We start from the raw sequence: 27,833 nt of genomic DNA on the forward strand, positions 1-27,833 counted from the left end.
ATTATGATAGTATGCCAACTGCCGGTAAGGATTATTCAGTTCAATATAATAGTGTCACTGCAGCTATTAGTGCATGGGGATGAAATAATTAGTATGTCTATGTGAAACCCCTTTTCCCTGTGGAATGCATGCCTACCATTTGCTAAAGAGGGTTGTGTTAGATTATATATGTTGTTACCCTTGTAAATGGGGGCTTACTTTATGATCATCAAAGTTACATTAACATGATATAATTAGAGGTGTATCCCATGAAAATGTCCCCACTATAAAATAGGATTAGATAATTGACCACCGATTTATTATCAGTGTGAAAGGAGAGGAATTCTCTATTAACACAATGCATACTAGAAATTATATTAATATAATAGTCCTGTCCTCAGTGTAGGTATCTACCTCCACTGGGAATCAGTCTCCTCTATAGGGTTGATACATTCAATATATAAATGTGTTTAATACAGTGATGAACATAGAAATATGAGTGTACAGATACACCAAGAATCAATCTCTTGTAATACATGCTAAAGTAGGGTTTGGGTTGGTGTGGAAGGCATTTTATATGCTGGTTGTCGGGATCCCGGTGCTCAGCATACCGACGCCAGGATCCTGACAGCCGGCATACCGACAACTATTCTCCCTCTAGGGGAGTCCACGACACCCCTGGAGGGAGACTAAATAGCGAGTGCCACCGTGCCCACAGTGTGGTGAGCGCAGCGAGCCCGCAAGGGGCTCTTTTGTGCTCACCCTGCTGCCTGCATGCTGGCAGTTGGGATCCCAGCGCTGGTATGCTGGGCGCCGGGATCCCAAGCGCCGACATAACTTACTACACCAGGGTTGGTGTATAGGCTCGCATAAGGCAGCAGTGAGAATGAACACGCAACATGGGTTTCACAAAACAGCTGCTTCAGGCAAAACCTGATTGTCATGTCCAGAATGGCTATATTGTACATGATAACCAATCCTGGCTGAGTTACAGTAGACTGTCTGCTTGTCAACACGAGAATGAATGCTGATGGGTTCTCCATTTTGACGCTTGACATGTTGACATACACAATGAATATTTAAGAGTTACAAAAATTCCCACTGTGTAGTTTCCTAAGTCATTTGTTAAAACTCAACACTTTTATTTAGACTATTTTCAAGGGGATCCGGTCTCTGGGTCGACAGTAACTAGGTTGACACTATCTAGGTCGACCACTATTGGTTGACAGTAACTAGGTTGATAGAGTCTCTAGGTCGACATGTTCTAGGTCGACAGGTGTTTTTCCCAATTTTTTTCTTTTTTTGAACCTCCAATTGGAACGGTAATCTGTACCGAGCGTAGTGAGGCACCTTGCCCAAAAGCAAGCCATGCGAGGGGACACGGTGCACTAATTGGGGTTCCCGTCACTCTACGAAGAAAACGACAGCAAAAAAACATTAAAAACTCATGCCGACCTTTTGACCTGTCGACCTAGTCCATGTCGACCTAAAGACCCTGTCGACCTAGAGACCCTGTAGACATAGTTACTGTCGACCAATAGTGGTCGACCTAGATAGTGTCGACCTAGTTACTATCTACCTTCCATACCACACCCATTTTCAAGGGCTGTAGTATGTACTACAGGCCTGAATCAGCGTTGCACAAATGTCCCTTATGCGAGCAGTTGTAGCAATTTCTCCAGAGCTGGGTGCATGCATCTATGGTTGCAATACCTGTATACTTGTCAATTGCATCTCTCATGCCAAACACACAGAAACAAAAGCTGTTATCTGGGTGCACTGTGAACCTCACAATTTTTTTTTTTTAAATAATCTTTATTATCATCTTTTAAAAGAGACTGTAATTTTATTCAGCCATTGTGAAATATAATAAAAATAACAGAGTGAATAGAAAGTTAGAAAATAAGTGTTTAAATTAAATAAATCTTTTTAACAGAGACTGTTAAATATTCTTCCAGATGTTACTCTTCCTATAAAGGCATTATAGCTGCCGCTGATGTGTTTTAATGTATGTTTGCATGGTCCTGTTATTATATCAGTTTAATTTTGTGTTATTTCCAAGGAACTCAAAACTATCATAAACCAGATCTTGGAATGTCCTATAATGATACAATGTTGCTAATAACTGTTACTGTAAATATCCTGAAGTATTTGTAACATTTGTATTTTTTTCTGTTCTAATAAACAGTGTTTTTAAATGTCTGTATTGTTTTTTCTATAATATTGCTGGTGGTTAATAAGCGTGCAAATAAAATATTTATATCTTTCCCAATATCTCAACAGACAGAACTATGGCCCTCATTCCGAGTTGTTCGCTCGGTAAAAATCTTCGCATCGCAGCGATTTTCCGCTTAATGCGCATGCGCAATGTTCGCACTGCGACTGCGCCAAGTAAATTTGCTATGCACTTAGTAATTTTACTCACGGCTTTTTCATCGTTCTGGCGATCGTAATGTGATTGACAGGAAATGGGTGTTACTGGGCGGAAACAGGCCGTTTTATGGGCGTGTGGGAAAAAACGCTACCGTTTCCGGAAAAAACGCAGGAGTGGCTGGAGAAACGGAGGAGTGTCTGGGCGAACGCTGGGTGTGTTTGTGACGTCAAACCAGGAACGACAAGCACTGAACTGATCGCAGATGCCGAGTAAGTCTGAAGCTACTCAGAAACTGCTACGAGGTGTGTAATCGCAATATTGCGAATACATCGTTCGCAATTTTAAGATGCTAAGATTCACTCCCAGTAGGCGGCGGCTTAGCGTGAGCAACTCTGCTAAAATCGCCTTGCGAGCGAACAACTCGGAATGACCTCCTATGGGGGTAATTCCAAGTTGATCGCAGCAGGAAATTTTTTTAGCAGTTGGGCAAAACCATGTGCACTGCAGGGGAGGCAGATGTAACATGTGCAGAGAGAGTTAGATTTGGGTAGGTTATTTTGTTTCTGTGCAGGGTAAATACTGGCTGCTTTATTTTTACACTGCAATTTAGATTGCAGATTGAACACACCACACCCAAATCTAACTCTCTCTGCACATGTTACATCTGCCTCCCCTGCAGTGCACATGGTTTTGCCCAACTGCTAAAAAATTTCCTGCTGCGATCAACTTTGGAATTACCCCCTATGCTTGTATGCAGGCGCGTCGGGAGGGCGGTTCCGGTGGAGCGCAAGCTCCAGGCGCCGGAAACTTCAGATGGCGCCGGGCCGCTACTAGCGCATGCAGGGGGTTTCTGACTACCTAGAACCCCCCCCCCTGCTAACTCGATCTGCTACTGCAGCGCAGGGAGGAGCGGCTGGAGGAGGGATCAGGAGTGCTTTGGGCAGCGGAGTGCGGCACAGAGAGAGTGGTTCCCCCCCCTGGAGTGCTGCACAGAGAGAGCGGCTCCCCCCCCCCTCCCAACATGCAGCCCATCAACAGCAGCCTCCCGGAGAAGAAGCAGGAGGTGCAAGTGAGGACCAGTCTCCCCGGCGGCAGTGTCCGGCTCTGCTGCAGCTACTGTCAGGAGATCGGGTGCAGGAGTGGGGCACGAGAAGGTGGCATGGAAGGGGCATCCAGGGCAGCAGGTGCAGTCCAAGTGGGTGCTTGAGGGGGGACTGTCAGTCTGTGTGCATGTGCTTGTGTGTGTCTGTAAGGGGGTGGGCAGTCTGTGTGTGTTTCATGTTGGCAATACACCTGTATAAAAGCATGTGGGTGGTAATATTACTTCATATATATATATATATATATATATATATATATATATATTCCATTATAGGCAGCACGTACACCAATATAGTTTACAGCCCTGGTGCCCTCTCTGGGTAACCCCAGCCTGGGTCCAACAATGTGCAGAAAGTCTGGCGGCACTCAAGTACTCATAAAGCTCTGGTCATATCAACATTTCACTAGTTTATTGTAACGTCATCAGGGCATCACGTTGGTATGACCTGAGCTTTATGAGAATTGTTTATTACCTGAGTGCCTCCGGACTTTCTGTATGTACACACACATGTGCCCACGGAAACCCCAGCTCAGAAATCCTGTGTTTGCCCCTGGGCAGCGGCGGCGCTGCAGAGACCTAACCCACGCTGCACGTCCTTTGTAGCCAGCACCGGCTTTTCCCAGACATGGCCTGGGATGGCAGCAGCAGGGAGCATGAGTATGGTAATGGGGCAAGGGGCAGAGGATAGTGATGGGGCAGGTGGCGGAGTATGGTGATGGGGCAGGCTGAGGATGATGATGGGAGCTGTGGCTGAGGAAGGTGATGTGGCTGACTATGGTGATGGGGGCTGTGGGTGAGGGCGGTGTTGAGGGACTGAGGGCGGTGTTGAGGGACTGAGGGTGTTGTGGAGGCTATTGTGGGTTTTTTTTCATGTTGGGGTCCATGCTTTTTTTCATGTCAGGAACTATGGGGGTAATTCCAAGTTGAACGCAGCAGGAATTCTGTTAGCAATTGGGCAAAACCATGTGCACTGCAGGGGGGGCAGATATAACATGTGTAGAGAGAGTTAGATTTGGGTGTGGTGTGTTCAATCTGCAATCTAATTTGCAGTGTAAAAATAAAGCAGCCAGTATTTACCCTGCACAGAAATAAAATAACCCACCCAAATCTAACTCTCTCTGCACATGTTACACCTGCCCCCCCTGCAGTGCACATGGTTTTGCCCAACTGCTAAAAAATTTCCTGCTGCAATCAACTTGGAATTACCCCCTATGTGTTTGTGTGTATATGGGAGGTGGTGGGGGGGGGGGGTTATTGGGGGGGGGGGGGGGGGCGCCGTGATGTGAGCTTGCTCAGGGTGCCATTGCTCGATGCTACGCCTCTGCTTGTATGATAATATATATATATATTATGTCATGCCTTTATTCTCAGTGCTAGTGTCTTGCGGGTCCACCAGTGACACTGCGCCCAGTGAGTGTTATAGCTCTCCACAATAAACAACAAGTCCCTTCTGTCTTGTCTTATTATTTCTTAGGTGATATCCTTAATTAGCTAGCAGTGTGTTATCCTATAATTATGTTATTTTTCAGATGGGTAGACATGCAGTGGAAAGGTTATAATTTAGGCACTTGTGATAGGTCCGTGTCTAGCAGTGCAAGTATGTGGGTATGCTCGGGTACGGAGTACCCTTAAGAAAATTGGCAGTGGGTACGCAGTAGCACCTGCCACACACTTTCCCATTGCTACAATTATAATGGGCCACAAAGCAACAAGAACATGGTGCTTGGCAGCATGACAGCTCCTCCTACTTTGTCAGGGTTACTGGGAGTGCGACAGTGGCTGTATTTTCCTGTTATAATGGAGGCATTACTATATATTGTTATTAAATTGGGGGCCTTACTATAAATTTCTATTATACTAGAGGTATCACTATATATTTCTATTATACTGGAGGCATTACTATATATTTTTAACCTTGCCTCCAGAATCCCCCAAAAAAGGGTCTGTGTCATGTGGCCACGCCGCTAGTGTCATGTAGCCACTCCCACTAGCAGCATGTGGCCACGCCCCATCACAACACATGACCACGCCCATTTTTCGGCACTCAGTACCCATATGAAAATATTTCTACTTGCACCACTGTCTGTGTCAGGGACCTGTTTGTACCTAAGCCTTTACCTTAATACACTGTACTACCTATATCCACATCACTTTTGTCAGTTAAATGTTCATGTACTGCCACACATATATTTTGCACTGTCTTTTGATATGGGTTCAGGGATCATCTCTCTGACACTGACTTGTTGTCTCCCTGCGTCTATACTGCAGCCGTTTGCAAGCTGCTATTACCCACTACCACCAGATTGGCCATGTGTAGCCGCTTAGAGACATTCAGCCTTGTACGGCTAGCTGTCTCCCCAGCACTCACACCGCCGCTGCACACACAAAGCTGAGCTATCTGGCGGGGTGACCAGAATGTTACACATTGACGTATAAACACAGCAACATTTTACACATAGGACACTTCCGCGGAAATATATGTGTGGCAGTACATGAACATTTAACTGACAAAAGTGATGTGGATATACAGTGCATCCGGAAAGTACTCACAGTGCTTCACATTTTCCACATTTTGTTATGTTACAGCCTTATTCCAATCTAGAATAAATTCATTGTTTCCCTCAAAATTCTACGCACAATGGTGGTCATTCCGAGTTGTTCGCTCGCTAGCTGCTTTTAGCAGCATTGCACACGCTAGGCCGCCGCCCTCTGGGAGTGTATCTTAGGTTAGCAGAATAGCGAACGAAAGATTAGCAGATTTGCTACTAAATATTTTCTTGCAGTTTCTGAGTAGCTCCAGACCTACTCCTAGACTGCGATCACCTCAGTCCGTTTAGTTCCTGGTTTGACGTCACAAACACGCTCTGCGTTAGGCCAGCCACTGCCCCGTTTCTCCAGACACTCCCACGTTTTTCTCTGACACGCCTGCGTTTTTTAGCACACTCCCGGAAAACACTTAGTTACCACCCAGAAACGCTCCTTTCCTGTCAATCACTCACCGATCAGCAGTGCGACTGAAAAGCGCCACACGAACAACAGCAAAATTGCTAAGTTTTTAGTTAAATAACTAAGTGCATGCGCGCTGCGTACCATGTGCATGCGCATTTGGCAACAAATTGCAGCATAGCGAAAATCGGCAACGAGCGAACAACTCGGAATGACCACCTATACTCCATAATGACAATGTGAAAACAGTTTTTCTGAGATGTTTGCAAATGTATTGAAAATAAAAAACTAAGAAATCACATGTACATAAGTATCCACAGCTTGTGCTCAAAACTTTATTGATGCACCTTTGGCAGCAATTACAGCCTCAAGTCTTTTTGAAAATGATGGCACAAGCTTGGCACACTTATCTATGGGCAGTTTCGCCCATTCCTCTTTGCAGCACCTCTCAAGCTCCATCAGGTAGGATGGGAAGCGTTGGTGCACAGCCCTTTTCAGATCTCTCCAGAGATGTTCAATTGGATTCAAGTCTCGGCTCTGGCTGGGCTGCTCAAGGACATTCACAGAGTTGTCCTGAAGCCACTCCTTTGATATCTTGACTGTGTGCTTAGGGTCATTGTCCTGCTGAAAGATGAACCGTCGCCCCAGTCTGAGGTCAAGAGTGCTCTGGAGCAGGTTTGCATTCAAGATGTCTCTGTACATTGCTGCATTCATCTTTCCCTATATCCTGACTAGTCTCCCAGTTCCTGCCACTTAGAAACATCCCCACAGCATGATGCTGCCACCACCATGCTTCACTGTAGGGATGGCATTGGCCTGGTGATGAGCGCAGCCTGGTTTCCTCTAAACATGATGCCTGGCATTCACGCCAAAGAGTTCAATCTTTGTCTCATCAGACCAGAGAATTTTGTTTCTCATGGCCTGAGAGTCCTTCAGGTGCATTTTGGCAAACTCCAGGCTAAGGAGTGGCTTCCGTCTGGCCACTCTACCATACAGGCCTGATTGGTGGATTGCTGCAGAGATGGTTGTCCTTCTGGAAGGTTCTCCTCTCTCCACAGAGGAATGCTGTAGTTCTGACAGAATGACCATCGGGTTCTTGGTCAACTCCCTCACTAGGGCCTAGAGTCCTGGTGGTTCTGATCTTCTTCCATTTATGGATGATGGAGGCCACTGTGCTCATTGGGACCTTCAAAGCAGAAGATATTTTTCTGTACCCTTCCCCAGATTTGTGCCTCGAGACAATCCTGTCTCGGAGGTCTATAGACAATTCCTTTGACTTCATGCTTGGTTTATGGTCAGACATGCACTGTCAATTGTGGGACCTTATATAGACAGGTGTGTGTCTTTCCAAATCATGTCCAATCAACTGAATTTACCACAGGTGGACTCCAATTAAGCTGCAGGAACATCTCAAGGATGATCAGTGGAAACAGGATGCACCTGAGCTCAATTTTGTGCTTCATAGCAAAGGCTGTGCATACTTATGTACATGTGATTTCTTAGATTTTTTATTTATAATAAATTAGCAAAAATTATGAGAAAACTTTTTTCACGTTGTCATTATGGGGTATTGTGTGTAGAATTTTGAGGGGGAAAAAATAATTTATTCCATTTTGGAATAAGGCTGTAACATAACAAAATGTGGAAAAAGTGAAGCACTGCGTAGTACAGTATATTAAGGTAAAGGCACAAACAGGTCTCTGACACGGACCTATCACAAGTGCCTAAATTATAACCTTTCCACTGCATCCACAGAAAGTGATTCACAATGAGTTATGTGATAAAAACACCAAATGTCTACCCATCTGAAAAATAACATTCATTGCCCAAAATAACATAATTATAGGATAACACACTGCTAGCTAATTAAGGATATCATCCAAGCAATAATAAGACAAGACAGAAGGGACTTGTTGTTTAATGTGGAGAGCTATAACATTCACTGGGCACAGTGTCACTGGCGGACCCGCAGGTCACTAGCACTGAGAATAAAGGCATGACATAATATATATGTATTATCATACAAGCATAATTCTGTCTGTTGAAATATTGTGAAAGATATACATATTTTATTTGCACGCTTATTAACCACCAGCAATATTATAGAAAAAACAATACAGACATTTAAAAACACTGTTTATTAGAACAGAAAAAAAAGAGATACAAATGTTACAAATACTTCAGGATATTTACAGTAACAGTTATTAGCAACATTGTATCATTATAGGACATTCCAAGATCTGGTTTATGATAGTTTTGAGTTCCTTGGAAATAACACAAAATTAAACTGATATAATAACAGGACCATGCAAACATACATTAAAACACATCAGCGGCAGCTATAATGCCTTTATAGGAAGAGTAACATCTGGAAGAATATTTAACAGTCTCTGTTAAAAAGATTTATTTAATTTTAAACACTTATTTTCTAACTTTCTATTCACTCTGTTATTTTTAATATATTTCATAATGGCTGAATAAAAATTACAGTCTCTTTTAAAAGATGATAATAAAGATTATTTAAAAAAATTAATTGTGAGGTTCTCAGTGCACCCAGATAACAGCTTCTGTTTCTGTGTCTATACGTTGTAATCCCAAAGCTATGGGTAGCACTCCCGACTAGTGGTATAAGAAGGTAATAATCAATACTATATAACATCACTGGTGAAAGGGAAAGAGAACAACAAGTCAACACATTTATTACCGCTGTGGGAGTATTTTTTGTGTGTTTATGCATCTCGCATGTGGCTGAATGTATGCAGCTCAGTATCAGTGGAGCATTCACTTCCAAGCTAAAGTTCATTGAGAAAGTGCCTTGGGTGTGTAATCAGAGTTATAGGCTGCTCAGAGTTGAGTATATGCAGAGATCTGTCTGATTTCACATGGATTTCTTGCACCAGGTATAGGGCTGATACACATGAATACTAATAGTGATGACAGATATTTTTACAAGTGGAAGGCTAGGGGCAATGTAGCCATATATACAGAATAGTCAGCATAGCGGGAGATGTACTAAACAGTGATAAAAGTGGAGAAGTGAGCCAGTGGAGAAGTTGCCCATGGCCACAAATCAGCATGGATGTAACATTTATAATTTGCATACTATAAAAGTATACAGAGCAGCTGATTGGTTGCCATGGGCAACTTCTCAACTGGCTCAATCCTCCACACTTTTCACTGCTTAGTACATGTTGCCCTGAATGTTCTAATACTAAACAGTCAGGATGCCTTCTAGTCATGTATATTTTCATGATAATTCTGCTTATATTCTTGCATGTCCAAATACCTCTTTAACTAACTGACACAGTACCAATGCTAGTAAATATTGAGCTTCCAACACTTACCTTTGTTTTGTGCCACATATTTTACTGAACAGATCACAGTCATTCAAAATGTTTTTCAAATCGTCTTTTTCCATATTGTCCGCTCTTATCCAGTAGAGTAGTACAAAACGTGGCTTATCAACTGCAGATTCACATGTAATACTTAGATTTTGTCCTAAGCATTAAATAAAAATGTAATCAACTCAAAACTGTAACACTCTAACACTTTATAATGAAAACTAAATCATAAACAATCCAAAAAATATAGAAGTTATAGAAGATTCAACACATCTAAAGAGAAACAAGTTATATTAATTAATGAGTCATTTACATAGCTTCCCTTCATTTCTCTTCCCACCCATCATCAGACATCTGTATATAATACATTTTGGGGCTGAGTTGGATGATTCTCTTTTTACGGATGCAAATAATGAGTTTTAACCAGACTGCACTGGAGCCTGCCACTGTCCAGGGGCCCAAAGCATGTAATGAGTCAAACTGACTCATTACATGCCACTGTGTGCTGCGGGCAACCGCTGCCCGCAGCACACAGCCGCCCGGAGAGAGAGGAGAGGAGCGCAGCGGTAGGTGGGAAGGAGGAGGAGGGAGGTGGAGGAGGGAGCCGCAGCAGCGCTTTGTTACTGGTTGAGGCGCTGCTGCTGCTGTCCCTCTGCTTCACTATAGGCTGTCTTCCGCCGCTGTGAAGTGCATCCCAGCATTCACAGCAGCGGAGAACAGCCTATAGTGAAGCAGAGGGACAGCAGCAGCAGAGCCTCCACCAATAACACAGCGCTGCTGCGGCTCCCTCCTCCACTTCCCTCTTCCTCCTTCTCTCCTGCCCGGGATCTCTGCCAGAAGTGGCACCGAGGAGCCTGAGCCAGCGGAGAGGGTAAGTATAATTCTCTTTCTTTCTTTCTTTCTTTCTTTCTTACTTTCTTCATGTGCAAAAAGGGGGACTGTCTGCCGTAATGTGTAAAAAAGGGGGAATCTGCCTGCCGTGATGTGTAAAAAGGGGACGCTGTCTGCTGCAATGTGTAAAAAGGGGGAATCTGCCTGCCGTAATATGTAAAAAGGGGGACGCTGTCTGCCGTAATGTGTAAAAAGGGGACGCTGTCTGCCGTTATGTGTAAGAAGGGCACGCTGTCTGCCGTAATGTGTAAAAAGGGGACGCTGTCTGCCGTTATGTGTAAAAAGGGCACGCTGTCTGCCGTCATGTGTAAAAAGTGTACGCTGTCTACCGCTATGTGTAAAAAGGGCACGCTGTCTGCCGTTATGTGTAAAAAGGGGGATGCTGTCTGCCGTAATGTGTAAAAAGGGGAATCTGTCTGCCGTAAGGTGTAAAAAGGTCTCTACCTGGTGTAGTGGTGCTACTGTGCAGCATAATTTGAATAATGGAGACTACTGTGCACCGTTTTATGAATTGGTATTATTGTGTGGCCACACCCCTTCCCACGAAGCCACACCCTTTTTTGATGCTCGCCTACGGCACACACAGCCCCTGTTTTGCATGCAGGGGTGGGGCTCCGATGCCGTTTCTTGCACACAGTGCTAAAATGTCTAGTTACGGCACTCTTGCTAAGTATCCATTTCTCTGGCCCTGAGCAGGTCCCCCTCACCAGATCCTCTCCAGGGGTGAGGGGGTGGACTTGGATGGGATGGTGGGGGGCCAAAGCATTTTGTCGCACCTGGGCCCACCGCTCGCTAGTTCCGCCACTGGTTTTAACATGATACGACTTTACTTATTTTTGTGTGTCTCCGTCCTATTCTGAGTCAGAAGAATCTTTGCTGGACCCTTCAAATGGGCATTTTGGGGTGGGAACTGGGAGGCAACAATGTGATTGCCATGGAGATGCTCTGTCCTTTGGGAGTATCATGGGCATTTAGCTTGAGTTCTGTGCTATCATGAGTCATGCATTTTGGAGAAGGGAAGCCCGTTTCAAATACTGTAGCTCTGCTGCACCTGGCATGGAGCTGGTGCAAGTGCCCATACTATAGATAACTGCTGCGCCTGTGGATGAAAAAACAATGGGTTGAACAGCTTCCTACTTCAAGCCACATGGATCCTTCCATTAGCATACGGTAATAAATCAGGCTTCCATAGCATCATGCATGTACAGCCATTTTGTGTCTAAGAATCAGCCCAAAAGTAATTTCTTTTTTTCTTTATTTAAGAAAGATTTTGAATTTTAGGTTTATTTTTATATTTTTGTGTTTCCTTCCTTGGGGCCCAGCATTTTTCTTTATCAGACATTCACTCCTGCTCCCAAGACATCGAACATGTCCAATTTTCTTATGAGGCCTTAAGAAACCCAGTCTTTCAAAGATAAATAGTAAATATCATAGTAATTATAACTGACTTTAACCCATTTTGGCTCGGGTGGGAAGTTTTTTACCCAGCACTTTAAAATGTTTTTCTAGAATAATGAATGCTGCAAAATGAAATGTGTGTGTGTGTGTGTGTGTGTGTGTGTGTATATATATATATATATATATATATATATATAAACCATAATGTTAGTCATCACATATTGTTTTTTCAACCCTCGTTCCCTTTTTAGCAACTTTATTTGAAGCTGACAGTAACACTACAAAAAATTTACATTTTTGATGTAAAACATTTTTAAAACAGAAAAAAATTAATCCTTTGTCATGATGTCCATGAATAGTAGTCACCACATATTTTATTTATTTATTATTTATTAGCGGTTTCTTATATAGAGCAGCATATTCCATTGCGCTTTACAATTAGAACAACAGTTATAGAACAAAACTGGGCAAAGACAGACAGACATAGAGGTAGGAAGGCCCTGCTTGCAAGCTTACAATGTATAGGGAAATAGGCATTGATACACAAGGATAGATGCTACCTGTTGCATAATGGTCCCCAGATTGCTAGGTTGTATGGGTTGTATGATATGATCACCCAGCAATGTTGGAAGACAAAATGTGAGGTTATGTAGACTGTACAGAGAGGATGTAACTGGATAGGGAAGCATTGAGGGTTATGTGGGTGGGTCTGGAATTTGGTAGGCTTGTCTGAAGAGATGAGTTTTCAGGGAACGTTTAAAGGTTTGGAGACTAGACGAGAGTCTTATTGTGCGTGGGAGGGCATTCCGCAGGGTGGGTGAAGCCCGGGTAAAGTCCTGTAATTTTGAGTAGGAACAGGTAATACATGTGGATGAGAGACGCAGATCTTGTGCAGAGCGGAGAGGTCTGGTAGGGAGATATTTTGAGATGAGTGAGGAGATGTGTGATGGTGCAGTTTGGTTAATAACCTTGTATATAAGTAAAAGTATTTTATATTTAACACGGTAGAATACCAGTAACCAATGGAGGGACTGACAGAGCGGATCAGCTGACGAAGAACATCTGATGAGGAAGATTAGCCTCACAGCTGCATTCAAAATGGATTGTAGTGGTGAGAGCCTGTGTGAGGGAACAGTAAAGAGACTATTAAAATTGTCAACACGGGAGATGATGAGTGCATGGATTAGAGTTTTTGCAGTGTCTTGTGTAAGATAAGGGCATATTTTGGATATGTTTTTAAGGCGCATGTAACATGATTTAGAGACAGATTGAATGAGTGGAACAAAGGACAGTTCAGAGTCAAGGGTGACACCTAGGCAGCGAGCTTGTGGGGTAGGGTGGATAGTTGCATTGTCGACAGTTATGGAGATATCAGGTTGGTAACTACTCTTGGCTGGTGGGGAAATAATTCTGTTTTGGAAATGTTGAGTTTGAGGTGGTGAGAGGACATCCAAGATGAAATGGCAGACAGGCATCCAGTGGCACAAGCCAATACAGATGGTGATAAATCTGGGGAGGATAGGTAGATCTGAGTATCATCAGCGTAGAAATGATACTGAAATCCGAAGGAGCTGATTAGTTTACCAAGAGAGGAGGTATAGATTGAGAAAAGCAGAGGACCTAAGCTTGAGCCTTGCGGTACTCCAACTGATAGAGCAGAGAAGAGGAGGTAGAATCAGAGAAGTGAAAACTGAAAGAGCAATTAGATAGGTAGGATGAGAACCAAGTAAGGGCTGTGTCCTGAAGACCTAGGGATTGTAGTGTTTGTATGAGAAGAGAGTGGTCAACAGTGTCAAAAGCAGCAGAGAGATCTAGAAGAATAAGTAGTGTGTAATGGCCTTTTGATATATCAGTGACTAGATCATTCACTACTTTGGTCAGTGTCATCTCTGTAGAGTGTTGGGCACGAAAGCCTGACTGTAGTGGGTCCAATAAGTTGTGGGAATTAACAAAGTGTGTACGGCGAGTGTAGGCAAGTCTCTCAAGTAGCTTGGAGGGACCTGGTAGCTGAGAAATGGGACGATAGTTAGAGAGTGTGTTTGGGTCAGAGTTGTGTGTTTTTAGAATGGGAGTAATCACTGCATGGTTTTTTTTTCAACATTAAGTTTTTTATTTATGGTATAGAATCAAAACAAGAACAGCATAAAGACAAAAGAGAATAGAATAACAATGGGGCAAAAACAATATTATAGGGAGGAGAGAGGACATCCAATAGCAATACAGAAAACACAAGAATAAACATAAATCATGGATTTTCTACGGGTAGAGGGTCGCCCAAGTCACAGGGAGGGCTCTGTATGGTGGGGGACGAAGGTAAGATCGCCTTATTCTTGGAAATGTATGTATGCCATGGGAGCCACTTCATGATAGGGGAAGAGGGGGATGTAGAGTATGCAGCATCCCTGGTTTCCATCTCAAAATGAAAGTGGGTCTTAGAAATAACTTTTGCAAAGGGAGGGGGAGGGTGATTTCCAGTTTTGAGCAATTGTAGCTCTGGCTGCAATTAAAACGTGACCAAGGACATAGCAAGTTGACTTGGGGACAGTGTCTGGTTACCAGTGCAGCAATGCCAAGGAAGGGTCCTGAGTCAGGCTGAGGTCAGTGACCGAATGAATAAGGTCATATACTTTATCCCAAAAGGGGTGTAGGGCAGGGCAGTCCCAGAAAACATGCAAGAGTGCACCTTCGTGGTGGCAGAGGCGCCAGCAGAATTTAGAGGTGGTCGGCCAGATCGTGTGTAGTTTAGTAGAGGTGAAATACAGTCTATGTAATAGTTTAAATGTGTATTTCGATGTGGTTAGTACATTTAGAAAGAGAGAAAGAAGAAAGATGAATAGATTCCCACTGTTTAAGAGTGAAAGTACGATGGAGATCGGCTTCCCACTTAATCTGAGTGGCAGATTTAGTCATGGCAATCGGAGGTGACAAAAAATTATACCAGTCAGAAATGGCTCCACGAGATGAAAGTTTAGTCAATCTATTCAGGACACTGGTAGTGGGGAGTTGAAAGATGTTAGGGTTAGTGGCCATACCATCTATCCAATGTTTAAGTTGGTAATAATAGATCCAGGCTGAAGGGTTGAGGTTATATTTAGCTTGTAGATCAGGAAGCGGCAATAGGGAGGTCGGGGAGAAGATATCAGTGAGGGAATCCAAACCTAAACGTCTCCAGTAGGAGAAATGGAGAAAAGTCAACACTTTATCTAATGCAGAGAGAGAAATGTTTCTAGTGGGTACTGTAATGTTAAAGGAAGGTGTGAGTCTAGAGTCCCAAATGTCAGGGCGTCAGTTATGGAAGAGGGCGACAATGGATAGCAAGGGCGGAGTTGTCGGGGTAGCCACAAGAGATCGGTAAAGGGGAAGTCCCGAAATAGGGCACGTTCTAGATCCACCCATGGTTTAGAGTGGGGAGGGAGAGACGGATCGGACAATTGGGAGAGCAGAGACGCTTCATGGTACCTGAGTAAGTCGGGGAGTGTGAGGCCTCCCTGTGACCTAGAGCGAATCATACATGTGTAGGCCAATCGAGGAGGTTTACATTTCCAAACATACAATAACATCAACCTTCGCATCTGGGATAACAGTTTACGAGGAACCGCATAGGGGATGGCACGGAATAAATACATGAGTTTTGGTAACAACATCATCTTAAATGCCGCTAAGCGGCCCAGCCAGGAGACCTCGTAGCCCATCCAAGTTGAAGTCAGTGAGGTTAGGTGAGCCAGTAGAGGCACATAATTGAGAGAGTGGACATTTTGAAAATGAGAGGGAATGGATATTCCCAGGTAAGTTAAGGAGGAGTCTTTCCATGTACAGTATATGGAAAGCGCGCCTTGAGAGATTGTAAAACAGAGGTTGGAATATTAATAGGGAGGGCATCCAATTTCACAGTGTTCAACTTATAATATGAAGCAGCACTAAAGCGCCCCAAAATATCATGTAGGACGGGCAGCGAGGTCCCCATGTCAGAAACAAACAGTAAAACATTGTCTGCGAAAAGGCAGAGCTTATGGGAAGTATCACATACAGCAAGACCGGGAAATTTTGGAGAGAGTCGAATCATTTGGGCAAGGGGTTCAATAGCTAACACGAATATCAGCGGGGAAAGGGGGCACCCCTGCCTGGTACCATTGAAGATATGAAATGGGGAGGAAAGGAACCCATCACTAAATATTCTAGCAGAAGGGCCATCGTAAAGAGCTAAGATAAAGCGGAGGATGTCCCAGTGGAGACCAAACCTGGATAACACCTGGCACATATAACCCCAATGGAGGCGATCGAACGCCTTTTCGGCATCGAGAGAGAGTAGGAGAAAAGATGAATTAGTACGGGAAGATCGAGGATTCTCCGGGTGTTGTCAGGGGCCTGACGGCCAAGGACAAACCCTACTTGGTCTGGGTGGATGAGACTCGGGAGTAAGGGATTCAAGCAATTGGCTATTAGCTTAGCATAAATTTTGAGATCGGTGTTAAGGAGAGCAGTAGGTTGGTAATTCTTGCAGTCAGAGGGGTCTTTACCCGGTTTCGGGATGGTTACAATTTGGGCTTCAACCATTTCTGCCAAGAAGGACCCTGTATTGGAGGCCTGGGAGTAGAGCTGCAGGAGGAGAGGGCAGAGTACCGCACTGAACGTGGAGTAAAAGGAGCTAATAAAGCCATCAGGGCCGGGGGCTTTGTCTTTTGGCAGTTGCTGAATTACGAGTTGTATCTCTTCCAGAGACCAAGGGGCATTCAGGGATGTCAGAGTGTCTTCATCCAAGGAGGGGAGGGGGAAGACCATCCAAAAAGGCAGAGATAGAAGCCGTAGAGGGCTGAGGTATAGGGGAATCCTCACGCAAGTTATATAATTTGGCATAAAATTTGGAGAATAAATTAGCAATATCAATGGGATTAAGGCACGGTTTGCCTGAAGGGGCAATGAGGCATTTGATACAATTACGGGCCTGGCGGCTACGAAGCTTGCGCGCTAACAAGCGGGTGGCCTTGTTTCTTGCCGTATAAAATTTGCTGCGGAAGCGAGCCAGGGCCGATTGCATATGAAGCATAAAAAGCTTCTGGAATTGATCTCGCACCTCCTGAAGTTGTTTACGTAAAGCCCGAGTGGGAAGGGTTTGATTCTGAGACTCCAAAGACCGTAAAGACAACTCTAAGTCAGCCTGCGTTTTCTTAGAATGAGCCTTGAAATGAGCCCCTTTTTGGATAGACGTGCCACGGAGCACGGCTTTCAGAGCGCACCAATACATGAAGATAGAAGTATCCTCAGGGGCATTGGTCTGCATATACAGTGATAGTCAGTAAGGGCCTTCAGAGTCTCAGGATTCGTCAATTGATATTCCGGGAGTCACCAAGGGCGGTGTGTGGGGGGGGGGGGGGGATGCGAACCCAAGTCCCAGGACCACAACACAGGGGCATGATCCGACCAAGTAATGGGAAGGATTTCAGTTTTACGAGTGTGTTGGAGAGTCCTCTTGTCCAGAAGAATAAGGTCGATCCTAGAATAACTGTTATGGACAGCAGAAAAAAAAGTATAATCTCTCTCTGTAGGGGAGAAGACACGCCAGGCATCATACAGGTCGAACTCCGCAAGTAGTTTCTTAAAAGCAAGGGACAGGCCCATATCTCGAAGAGGGGGACTAGGGCCTTGCAAGGAAGACTTATCCACTTTAGGATCGAGGACAACATTAAAATCTCCTAATAGTATAAGCGCCCCCTGTCTAATCCTACATAATTCCTAAAGGAGATCCCGCAAAAACGGGATTTGACGGGAATTAGGGGCATACTAGGATACAAGGGTCACTAAGGTGTTGTCAATAGTACCAACGAGGATGAGCTAATGGCCATTTTTATCCTGGATTTGTCGCTGTAGAGTGAAAGGGGTGTGTCTATGAAACAGTATAGCCACGCCGTAACGTTTAGCGGGGCCATTAGCAGTATAACACATGGGGTACCTATGGTCTCGAAAAACAGGGGGGGGGACAAAGAAGAAAAATGTGTCTCTTGAAGAGCCACAATATCAGCTCTATAATTATGAAACGTAGAAAGAGCCAGTCTACGCTTATGAGGGGAATTGAGGCCTTTGACATTGAAAGAAATAACCTTAACCACCAATGAACAGAAAAGCAAAAGCGTGTATGGGTGTCATGGAAGTACCTGGCCGGGGAACACGAAAAAGGGAAAAAATACAAAGGAAAAAAAAGGGGTCGGAAAAAGCAGGAAAACACAATAAAAAACCAAAAGGTCCAAAATATCGGGCCACAGTAGGTGCCGCAAAAAGAAAAGGCAGCAACATAGTTAACTTGTGGGGGAGGCCATTGCAAGCCCCACCCATGGAACCTGAGACATAACAACACATGGAAGAACCACAAACTTTATGCATATAAACAAAGCGTGGAAGTATAGGAAATACGTCAGACATCATATACAGATACAAGAAATAAACAATATTTGTGAGAGTAACATCAGAACCCAGTGCCAGTCCAGGGAGCACAGTAATGAAAGTCCCTTCAAAAACGAAAACCCACATCAGGGACAATCCATAATAACGTGAAGAGACATCAGAACTAAAGAACATAAAATGTCCCGGCATCAGGCGTCCTGGATCCAATCATCAGGAACTAGAAAAGGTAAAGGCATCGAGTCGGCAGAATGTCAGCCCACCTTGGACCAGTCCGATAGCACTGGAGGGCCTTGAGAAGACAGCGGGACCGAAACAGGGATGTTCCAGTCGGTCAAGATTTTGACGCCAGCATCCAGCGATGAGATGACGAAGGTGGAGCCATCCTTCCGAACCAGCAGTTTAACCGGGAAACCCCATCTATATTGTATTTCCTGTCACGGAGGGCCTTCGTAATAGGTTGGAAGGATCTACATTTATTTATAGTGTGGAGTGACAGATCTGGAAATATTTGTAAGTTATCCAAGACATCCAAATCCTCTGCCATACGGGTGGCCTTAAGAACATCCTCTTTGATGTGAAAGAAATGAAGACGTAGGAGGACGTCTCGAGGAGAGCTACTCGGAGTGGAACGAGGCTTCGGCAGACGATGTATTCTGTCAATCAATAGATCCTGGGTGTCGGCGGAGGGCAGTAATTTTTTAAAGAGGGAGAGAGCGAAATCTTGGAGGTCGTTGGTCAGAACCGTTTCCGGAACACCCCTGACTTTAATGTTGTTTCTACGGGACCTGTCCTCAAGATCGGCTAGCTTGTCTTTAAGGACCGACAGTTCCGCCAAGGCTGAGTTGTGGGAGGTAAGAAGCTCGTTGGGAGAAGAGACCAACTCCTGTACCTTATCCTCCAAGTTGTTGGTGCGGATGCCAATATCGGTCACTTCACCCGCGAGTTGAGTAAAAGAGGACTGGAGGTCGGTGGTGATGTCCGTCCGTAAGGGCTGGAGCATCTGATGAAGCATACGGACTGTAAGAGGTGCATCCGAGGCAAGATCAGGCCCAGGGGCAGGGAGTGGGGAGTGTGTAACGGTAGATGTGGAGATCGCACTGAGCTTACCCTTTGGTACGGGTTCAGGGGTGTGATTATAGACAAACTTAATAGGAGGTGCGAGGGCAGATATCTTGGACTTTTTAGGAAGCATGATGCCCGTCTGAAGAGTGTAATAATAAACAGCAGTAAAAATGTCAAAAAGGTAAAGATTTGTGGTTCTGAGCAGGCAAGGAGAAGCATTAGCGGTTCCATGGGTGCATAGGCGAGACGTCACATGGGCAGTATGGAGGCAGAGAGCAGGCTATGCAACGAGAGTAACATAAGAATGTAACATGTGTAGAACCAACCTGCAGCACCGGTAGCCCAGAAAAGCAGGTATCCACACAGCAGCGGAGGATTATCTAGCGCAGAGCCGTGGAGTCCAGCCGTCAAACAGTGTAATCGCCCCCAACACCTGGGTGTGCTCTCAGGTGCGATCTTGTAGAGAGGGCCCGAGTGTGACAGGGTGCCCAGGTGGGGAAACGGGGCGTAGGTAGAATAGACGCCACTGCAGTGGCGCCAATCAGCAGGGTGTGAAGGCTAACAATAATAAAATGGCAGCAGGGATCCAGCTCAACACAGGGGGAGCTGGCACCACTCAGACAGGGGAACAAGCAGGGGCAGCGGCGGCCGCAGACAGCCCGCTGGTCTCAGCGCCTCAGGCAGCAGCGCACCGGGGCTTGATGTGTAGAGACGGGCGGCAGCCAGCGGGTGTGCAGGAGAGCAGGGGGATCCCGGGTACCACACAGCACCCGCGACACGGAGGAGAACAGCCGCCAGGCATCCACACAGCGGCGAGCAGGTACAGAGAGCACAGTTGAAACAAGGTCCCGGCTCCGGCCCGTGCACAGGCCACAACCCGCGCGGGGGGGGGGACCAGCGACACGTCCCGGGGGCCACGAACGGCAGTCAGGCCCTCCAGAGGCACCCGAGGGGCGACGATGCAGTAACAGGGCCACCAGGGAAGCCGCAGGGAGTAGAAAGGCGATGGTGCAGAAGGGAGCTCCTTCTCCGTGCTGCAACTCGAAATGGCTGCCAGGCCACGCCCCCTAATCACTGCATGTTTAAACAGAGAAGGAAAGATACCAGTAGAGAGAGAGGGAGAGATTACAGATTTTAGTTAAGGTTGGGATAAGCACAGGAGACAAAGTTTTACTGACCTGTGAGGGTATAGGTTCAAGAGGAGAGGTAGTGGAGTAGGAGGATGAAAAGTGTTGATACTTCATCTTCACTTGTGGGATCAAATGAAGAGAAAGTGCCAGAGGCTTTAGGTAGGGAATTGAGCAGGTCACTGGCTGAGTTAGAGCACACCAGTTCATCTCGGATTTTATCAGTCTTATCCTTGAAGTAGGAAGCAAGTTCTTGTGCACTGATAGTAGCTAGTGGGGGAGGTGAGGGAGGGTAAAGAAGTGATTTGAATGTATTAAAAAGTCTCTTGGGGTTGGTGGCATGATAAGAGATGAGAGAATTGAAATATGTTTGTTTGGCAGTGTCCAGGGCCTGACGATAGGAGTGGTAGGTAGTCTTATATGTGAAAAAGTCACTTGGATTCTGAGATTTACGCCACTGACGTTCTACTTTACGTGACAGTTTTTGTAGGTGTCTTGTTGATTTAGAGTGCCATGGTTGGCATCATACTGTATGTCATAATTTTACACCTCACGTGCACCACACCTGTGTAATCTGCATGTAAGTATTAGTGGGTAGTTTTCTAGCCAATAGGCCATAAGATTTAGTCATTTTGGAGCTTTTTGGTTAGCCACTGAAATTTGATACCAGGAAGTGTGTTTACTTTCACTTTCTGTCTGTGGCTGGTAAGTTGAGTACTGGAGAAAGCCAGAGAGTGCAGAGTAACAGCAGGATCCTGCCCCAGCCACACAGTCTGCCACACAGAATAAAGGTAATGGGGTGGCAGAGACATGGAGAAGGGGTGCAATGGGGGAAATGTAGCTGAAATGTACATATGGGTTTATATTTACTAAAGTGCTGTTTTTTAGACGTTAAGATGTTGCCCATAGCAACCAATCCGATTCTACTTATAATTTGTCTAGCACCTTCTAGAACAGAGATTTTCAACCTTTTACAATTCGCGGCACACTAAACAAGATTTAAATATTGACAAGGCACATTCAAATATAATGGTGATGCATGGTGCAGTTGTGTGTCCTAAGATGTCATGTTGCAGCTTCTCCATAGGTAATGTCTGAGCCACATACGAGAAAGCCAGAAGAGCCCTACACTGCCTGGGCCCAATATTAGAACTGGCTCTGCAACCACTAAACCCACCAGTATTGATCGTTCCAGGGCCTCAGTAGCGGCAAAACACTGACGGGCCTGGCGGTGCTTCTATGGCGGCACACCTGGAGACTGCTCAGGGCACACTAGTGGGCCATGGCACAGTGGTTGAAAAACACTGTTCTAGAAGATAATAGCTAGAATCTGATTGGTTGCTATGGGCAACATCCCTACTTTTAAAAACCCACACTTTAGCAAATATACCCCATGGTGTCTGACTGGTGTGCTATTTTATCTTGGATATTCAAGCAGTAGAGGTTTACTGTATTATATTTATATATTTATGTTATACCTATTATATTTATGTTATATATATATATATATATATATATATATATATCAAAAGAAACAACAATACCCTTAATCTCGCGCTGTATTAAAGTCAGGCAGCACCTCTTGAAAAACTCCCTGCTAGTGGGAGATAAACATAGGATATAGATACAATTATTCAGAGGGCGCACAACAGAGTAGCTATTTCAAAAGAGAAATCAAACCAGCGTAACCCAAAAGACAGTACATTTAATAAAATGAATTAAAATTCTGATACATTAAAATCTAATACAATGGTACAATCGTCATTTGTACAAAGAAATGATACTTTCTAAAAAGATTTTTTTCACAAAAACCCAACGCATTTTGTCCGCTATGGACTTCATCAGGGGTACAGATCGTAGGCTGGTGATGTAAATGGAGGAAAAAAGGAGGAAAGAACAAAAGAGCAAATAAGACAAAAATCAGACATCAGTTGATATCACATTTCTTATTAGCCTAACTTCTATGACAGATGTAGTTATTCAATCCCAAAAACAGATACAATTTTCAGATTTGGGAGGAAATACATTCTCTAATATTCCAAAAAACTGTTAGGGTCTCCTGCCCTGTGCTGCCACGTCGTCATGGCAACCGGGAGACAAGTGCTAGCGGAGTAACCTGAGCGCAGCTGATACTCCGGTTCGGGTCTTTTGCTGTGCAGTGGTTACAGGCTCTGTGCACGGCAGGGGATCCGGTGCTGGTTTTTGTGCCCACAGTCTGTGAGGTCTGAGTGGGGCGTGGACAGCACCTGCTTTATAAGGCCTCTTCTCAGGTTAACCAGATGCTGCTGAATCTTTGTTGGTTAGTCAGTTCCTGAAAGTTAGCCAGTACTGTGTAGCTTTGTATTTGTTGTTGCTTACTGCAAATAGGCCTGGGGATTTGGTACTACACTCTGCCAATCCAGACCTAGCAGTAAGACTGGAGTCAGTCGTTTAGCTTGCTGGGGTTCTTTTACTACTCTGTGAACTTAGCAAGTTTGCGGCTGTATTCTAAGACTTGCCTGCCTAAATCCTGTCTCACTGTGCAAGGTGTCAGGTGTCAGTTTAGTGGCAGTAAGCTGAACCTGTGCACTGCAAGTGAGAATTAGGATTGTGGAGACTCTCCTTGTGTCTATCATTCCATCTCTGACCAAGGAGTTTACTGCCACACCCGTTGGTAACCCTTTAGGGTTTTGCTGTTGCCCTTGGCAACAGCATTTCGGGTTCTCTACGTATTAAAACACAACATCTTGCTTTTCCCATCTGAGCATTACTAATACTAGGGAGACACCCAGTTCCTTAGCCTCTGGGCTTCTCTGTTCACTTTGTGTGTATTTTGTTACCCTATCACCTTCTGTGTCTGTCTGTGAGTTCATTTGCTTTGCATACCTATCCGTTCAGACACCAGTACATTCCTGCAGGCACTGGTGTGCATAACAGTTCAAACACCAGTACATTCCTGCAGGCACTGGAGTGCATAACAGTTCTGACACCAGTACATTCCTGCAGGCACTGGTGTGCATAACATATTCAGCAGCCTAATACTCCTGTTGAAATTTTGTGGGAATATGGAGCATACCCCTCAAAATACGTTGCAACAGGTGGTCGATCAGGTGCAGGTCCTGACTCGACAATTTAATGATTTGTCCATTAAAATGCACACCTCCCAGGCCGCTGGCGGAGCTCCCGCAGCAGCAGCACCTTCAGGGGTTAAGGAGCCGAAAGTAAATCTCCCGGATCGTTTTTCTGGAGATCGCTCGCAGTTCTTTTGTTTCAAGGAGAGCTGCAAGCTATACTTCCGGCTTAGGCCTCAGTCTTCTGGGTCGGAGATTCAGTGGGTGGGCATAGTGATTTCCTTGCTATAAGGAGACCCACAGGTCTGGGCATATGGGTTGCAGCCTGACTGTCCGTCGCTTAAAAGTGTTGATGCTTTTTTTACGGCACTGGGCATGTTGTATGATGACCCTGACAAGACGGCCTCAGCCGAGGCTCAGATTTCGATCCTTAAGCAAGGGCGAAGGCCAGTTGAGGTTTACTGTACGGAGTTTCGGAGGTTGGCCCATGATACCCAGTGGAATGACCCAGCCCTGAGACACCAGTACCGAAGAGGTCTTTCTAACCAGATAAAGGACCAACTGGTACAATATCCCTTGCCTGATAGCTTGGATCAGCTCATGCAGTTATCCATCCGGGTGGATAGACGGCTGAGAGAGCGTAGGCTTGAAAGGGAGACTGAGGTTTCCTTCTTTCCCAAGGGAACCTCAGACTCTGAGGAATTTTCCGAGGAGCCTATGCAGATTGGGGCTACCCGCCTCTCCTTGCGTGAGAAGATGCGGAGGAGACAGCAGGGGTTGTGTTTGTACTGTGGGAATAAAGGTCATGTGGTAGTATCATGCCCAGAAAAGCCGGAAAACTTCAGGGCCTGAGGGTGATGGGAAATATCCTGTCAGGCCAGAAGTCAGAATTTCCCAAGAAGACTTTTATCATTCCGGTGACCTTGAAGATCCTCGGTCAAACTGTCAAGACTGAGGCCTTTGTGGACAGTGGGGCCGACAGGGTTTTTATGGACCGCCAATTCGCCCTGAAACACTCTGTTCCCTTAGTACCCTTGGCATCGGAAATTGAGATTTGTGGGTTAAACGGGGAACCATTATCCCAAGGTAAAATTACCTCTTGCACTAGCCAGATTTCTTTGTTTATTGGAGCCACACACTCTGAAAAATTGTCCTTTTATGTGACTGTCTGTACTTTTGCCCCATTGGTGTTGGGGTTACCCTGGTTAAGGGCCCACAATCCTCAATTTGACTGGGTCTCTGGGGAGATTCTTAGTTGGGGTACTGATTGTTTCAGGAGTTGCTTGAGCCTTCCAGTCAGGCTCTCGCAGCTAAGTTTGCCAGGATTGCCAGGGTGTTATGCAGATTTTGCGGACGTGTTCTCCAAAAAAGTTGCAGAGGTACTACCTCCCCATCGCCCCTATGACTGTGCCATTGATTTGTTGCCAAATGCTAAGCTTCCCAAGAGCAGGTTGTACTCCCTGTCACGTCCTGAGACTCAGACTATGGCAGAGTACATTCAGGAGAACTTGGCTAAGGGATTTATCAGACCTTCACAGTCTCCAGTTGGGTCGGGGTTCTTCTTCGTGGGTAAAAAGGACGGTTCGTTGCGACCCTGCATCGACTTCAGGGAATTGAACCGTATCACGATTAAAAACTCATACCCACTGCCTCTCATTTCGGTCTTGTTTGACCTGCTTCGTACTGCCACCATTTTTTCTAAGATTGACCTACGCGGTGCGTACAATCTAATCCGAATAAGAGAGGGGGATGAATGGAAGACTGCCTTTAATACCCACTCAGGGCATTATGAATATTTGGTGATGCCTTTTGGGCTCTGTAATGCCCCGGCAGTCTTCCAGGATTTCATGAATGATGTGCTCAGGGAATATTTGGATAGATTCTTAGTTGTATACTTAGATGACATCCTAATCTTCTCCCATTCCCTGGAGGAACATCGGAAGCATGTACGCTTAGTCCTCCAGAAACTCAGAGACCACCGGCTTGGGGCGAAGCTGGAGAAGTGCGAATTTGAAGTTCAGCAAATCGCATTTCTAGGATATATTATCTCCCCAGAAGGTTTCCAAATGGAGGGTTCCAAGGTACAGGCAGTCCTGGATTGGGTGCAGCCCACTAGTTTGAAGGCGCTTCAGCGTTTCCTGGGCTTTGCGAATTTTTATAGACGATTTATCGCTGGATTTTCGTCTATAGTGGCGCCTTTGGTGGCACTCACTAAGAAAGGGGCGGATGTTGCTCACTGGTCTTGTGAGGCTAAAGCGGCTTTCGCCCGTCTCAAAAGGGCATTTGTATCGGCCAAGGTGCTGCGACACCCAGATCCAGAGCGTCCTTTTGTGGTGGAGGTGGATGCCTCTGAGATGGGTATTGGGGCAGTGCTTTCTCAGATGGGAGTGTCTGATAATCGCCTTCATCCCTGTGCTTACTTTTCCCGTAAATTTTCGCCTGCCGAGATGAATTATGACGTGGGTAACCGGAAATTGTTGGCTATTAAGGATGCACTCGAGGAGTGGAGACACTGGCTTGAGGGGGCTAAGTTTGTGGTCTCAATTCTCACCGACCATAAGAATCTGGCATATTTAGAGTCAGCAAAGCGTCTCAATGCCAGGCAGGCACGATGGGCTTTGTTTTTTGCTCGCTTTAATTTTTTGATAACATATCGCCCTGGGTCAAAAAACATCAAGGCTGATGCGCTCTCGCGGAGTTTTGCTCCAATCCAGGAGACCACCGAGGAGCCGTTGCCCATTGTGTCCCCATCATGTATTAAAGTGGGCATTACCCAGGACCTCTTATCATTAGTCCTTAGAGCACAGGAGCAGGCTCCTCCAGACCTTCCGGTAGGTCTTTTGTTTGTGCCTCCTAGGTTAAGACAGCGAGTGTTCCTGGAATTCCATGCCAAGAAGTCGGCAGGTCACCCGGGTATTGCCAGAACTCGGGAGTTGCTATCTATGGCGGTGTGGTGGCCCTCGGTGGCTAAGGATGTGGATCAGTGGGTTCGGGCATGTGACATCTGTGCCCGAAATAAGACTCCTAGAGGGGTTCCTGTTGGCCCATTACATCCACTCTCTATCCCATCTAAGCCATGGACCCACATTTCAATGGATTTTGTGGTGGACTTGCCCAAATCCTCGGGGATGACAGCCATCTGGGTTGTCGTTGACAGGTTTTCGAAGATGGCGCACTTCGTTCCACTGGTTGGGCTGCCATCGGCCAGACGCCTGTCTGAATTATTTATGCTGCATGTTGTGCGTCTCCACGGGTTGCTAAGGCCAATTCTTTTGACCCCCTGGACTCCACGCCTGGTGGTTCCTCTGTGGTTTCGGTCCTTAGAGGTATTTGGCGGAAAGTGAAGAAAGCCCTTGTGTCTGTGTCATTAGTGACCAAAAGGGTTTTTGATAAGCGGAAAAGACCCTGCAGCTTCAAATTAGGAGACTTCGTCTGGTTGTCTACCAAGAATTTGAAGTTGAGACAGCCATCTCATAAGTTAGGCCCCCGGTTCATCGGCCCTTATAAGATCACCAGGGTTATCAATCCGGTGGCATTTCAGTTAGATCTGCCCCGTTCTTTGGGTATCAATAAAACATTTCATTGTTCCCTTTTAAAACGGGCGATTAGTAATCCTTCTTCCAGTGGAAGACCTTCCCCTCTTCTGATACGTGGCCAGAGGGAGTTTGTTGTTGAAAGGATTCTTGACTCCAAGATGGTTCGGGGTCGGCTGTCATTTTTGGTGCACTGGAAGAGGTATGGCCCGGAGGAGCGGTCATGGGTGCGCAGTTGTGATCTTCATGCCCCCAGACTGATACGCTCTTTCTTCTCGCAGTTCCCCGATAAACCCGGTGGTAGGGGTTCTTTGACCCCTCGTCAGAGGGGGGGTACTGTTAGGGTCTCCTGCCCTGTGCTGCCACGTCGTCATGGCAACCGGGAGACAAGTGCTAGCGGAGTAACCTGAGCGCAGCTGATACTCCGGTTCGGGTCTTTTGCTGTGCAGTGGTTACAGGCTCTGTGCACGGCAGGGGATCCGGTGCTGGTTTTTGTGCCCACAGTCTGTGAGGTCTGAGTGGGGCGTGGACAGCACCTGCTTTATAAGGCCTCTTCTCAGGTTAAGCAGATGCTGCTGAATCTTTGTTGGTTAGTCAGTTCCTGAAAGTTAGCCAGTACTGTGTAGCTTTGTAT

At 45.6% G+C, this 27,833-nt stretch overlaps 1 protein-coding gene across 1 annotated transcript in view; it reads right to left on the bottom strand.

Annotated features, from left to right (window-relative positions):
• IL18R1 (interleukin 18 receptor 1) overlaps positions 1-27,833 on the bottom strand; it is a 96,370-nt gene that overhangs the window by 14,636 nt on the left and 53,901 nt on the right. Inside the window, exon 3 of the mRNA XM_063957136.1 lies at positions 9,746-9,899. Coding sequence (XP_063813206.1) covers positions 9,746-9,899 — 154 coding nt within the window. The remainder of the gene's footprint in view (positions 1-9,745; positions 9,900-27,833) is intronic.

This window comes from Pseudophryne corroboree, chromosome 2, assembly GCF_028390025.1.
Source record: "Pseudophryne corroboree isolate aPseCor3 chromosome 2, aPseCor3.hap2, whole genome shotgun sequence".
Classification (NCBI taxonomy): Eukaryota; Metazoa; Chordata; class Amphibia; order Anura; family Myobatrachidae; genus Pseudophryne; species Pseudophryne corroboree.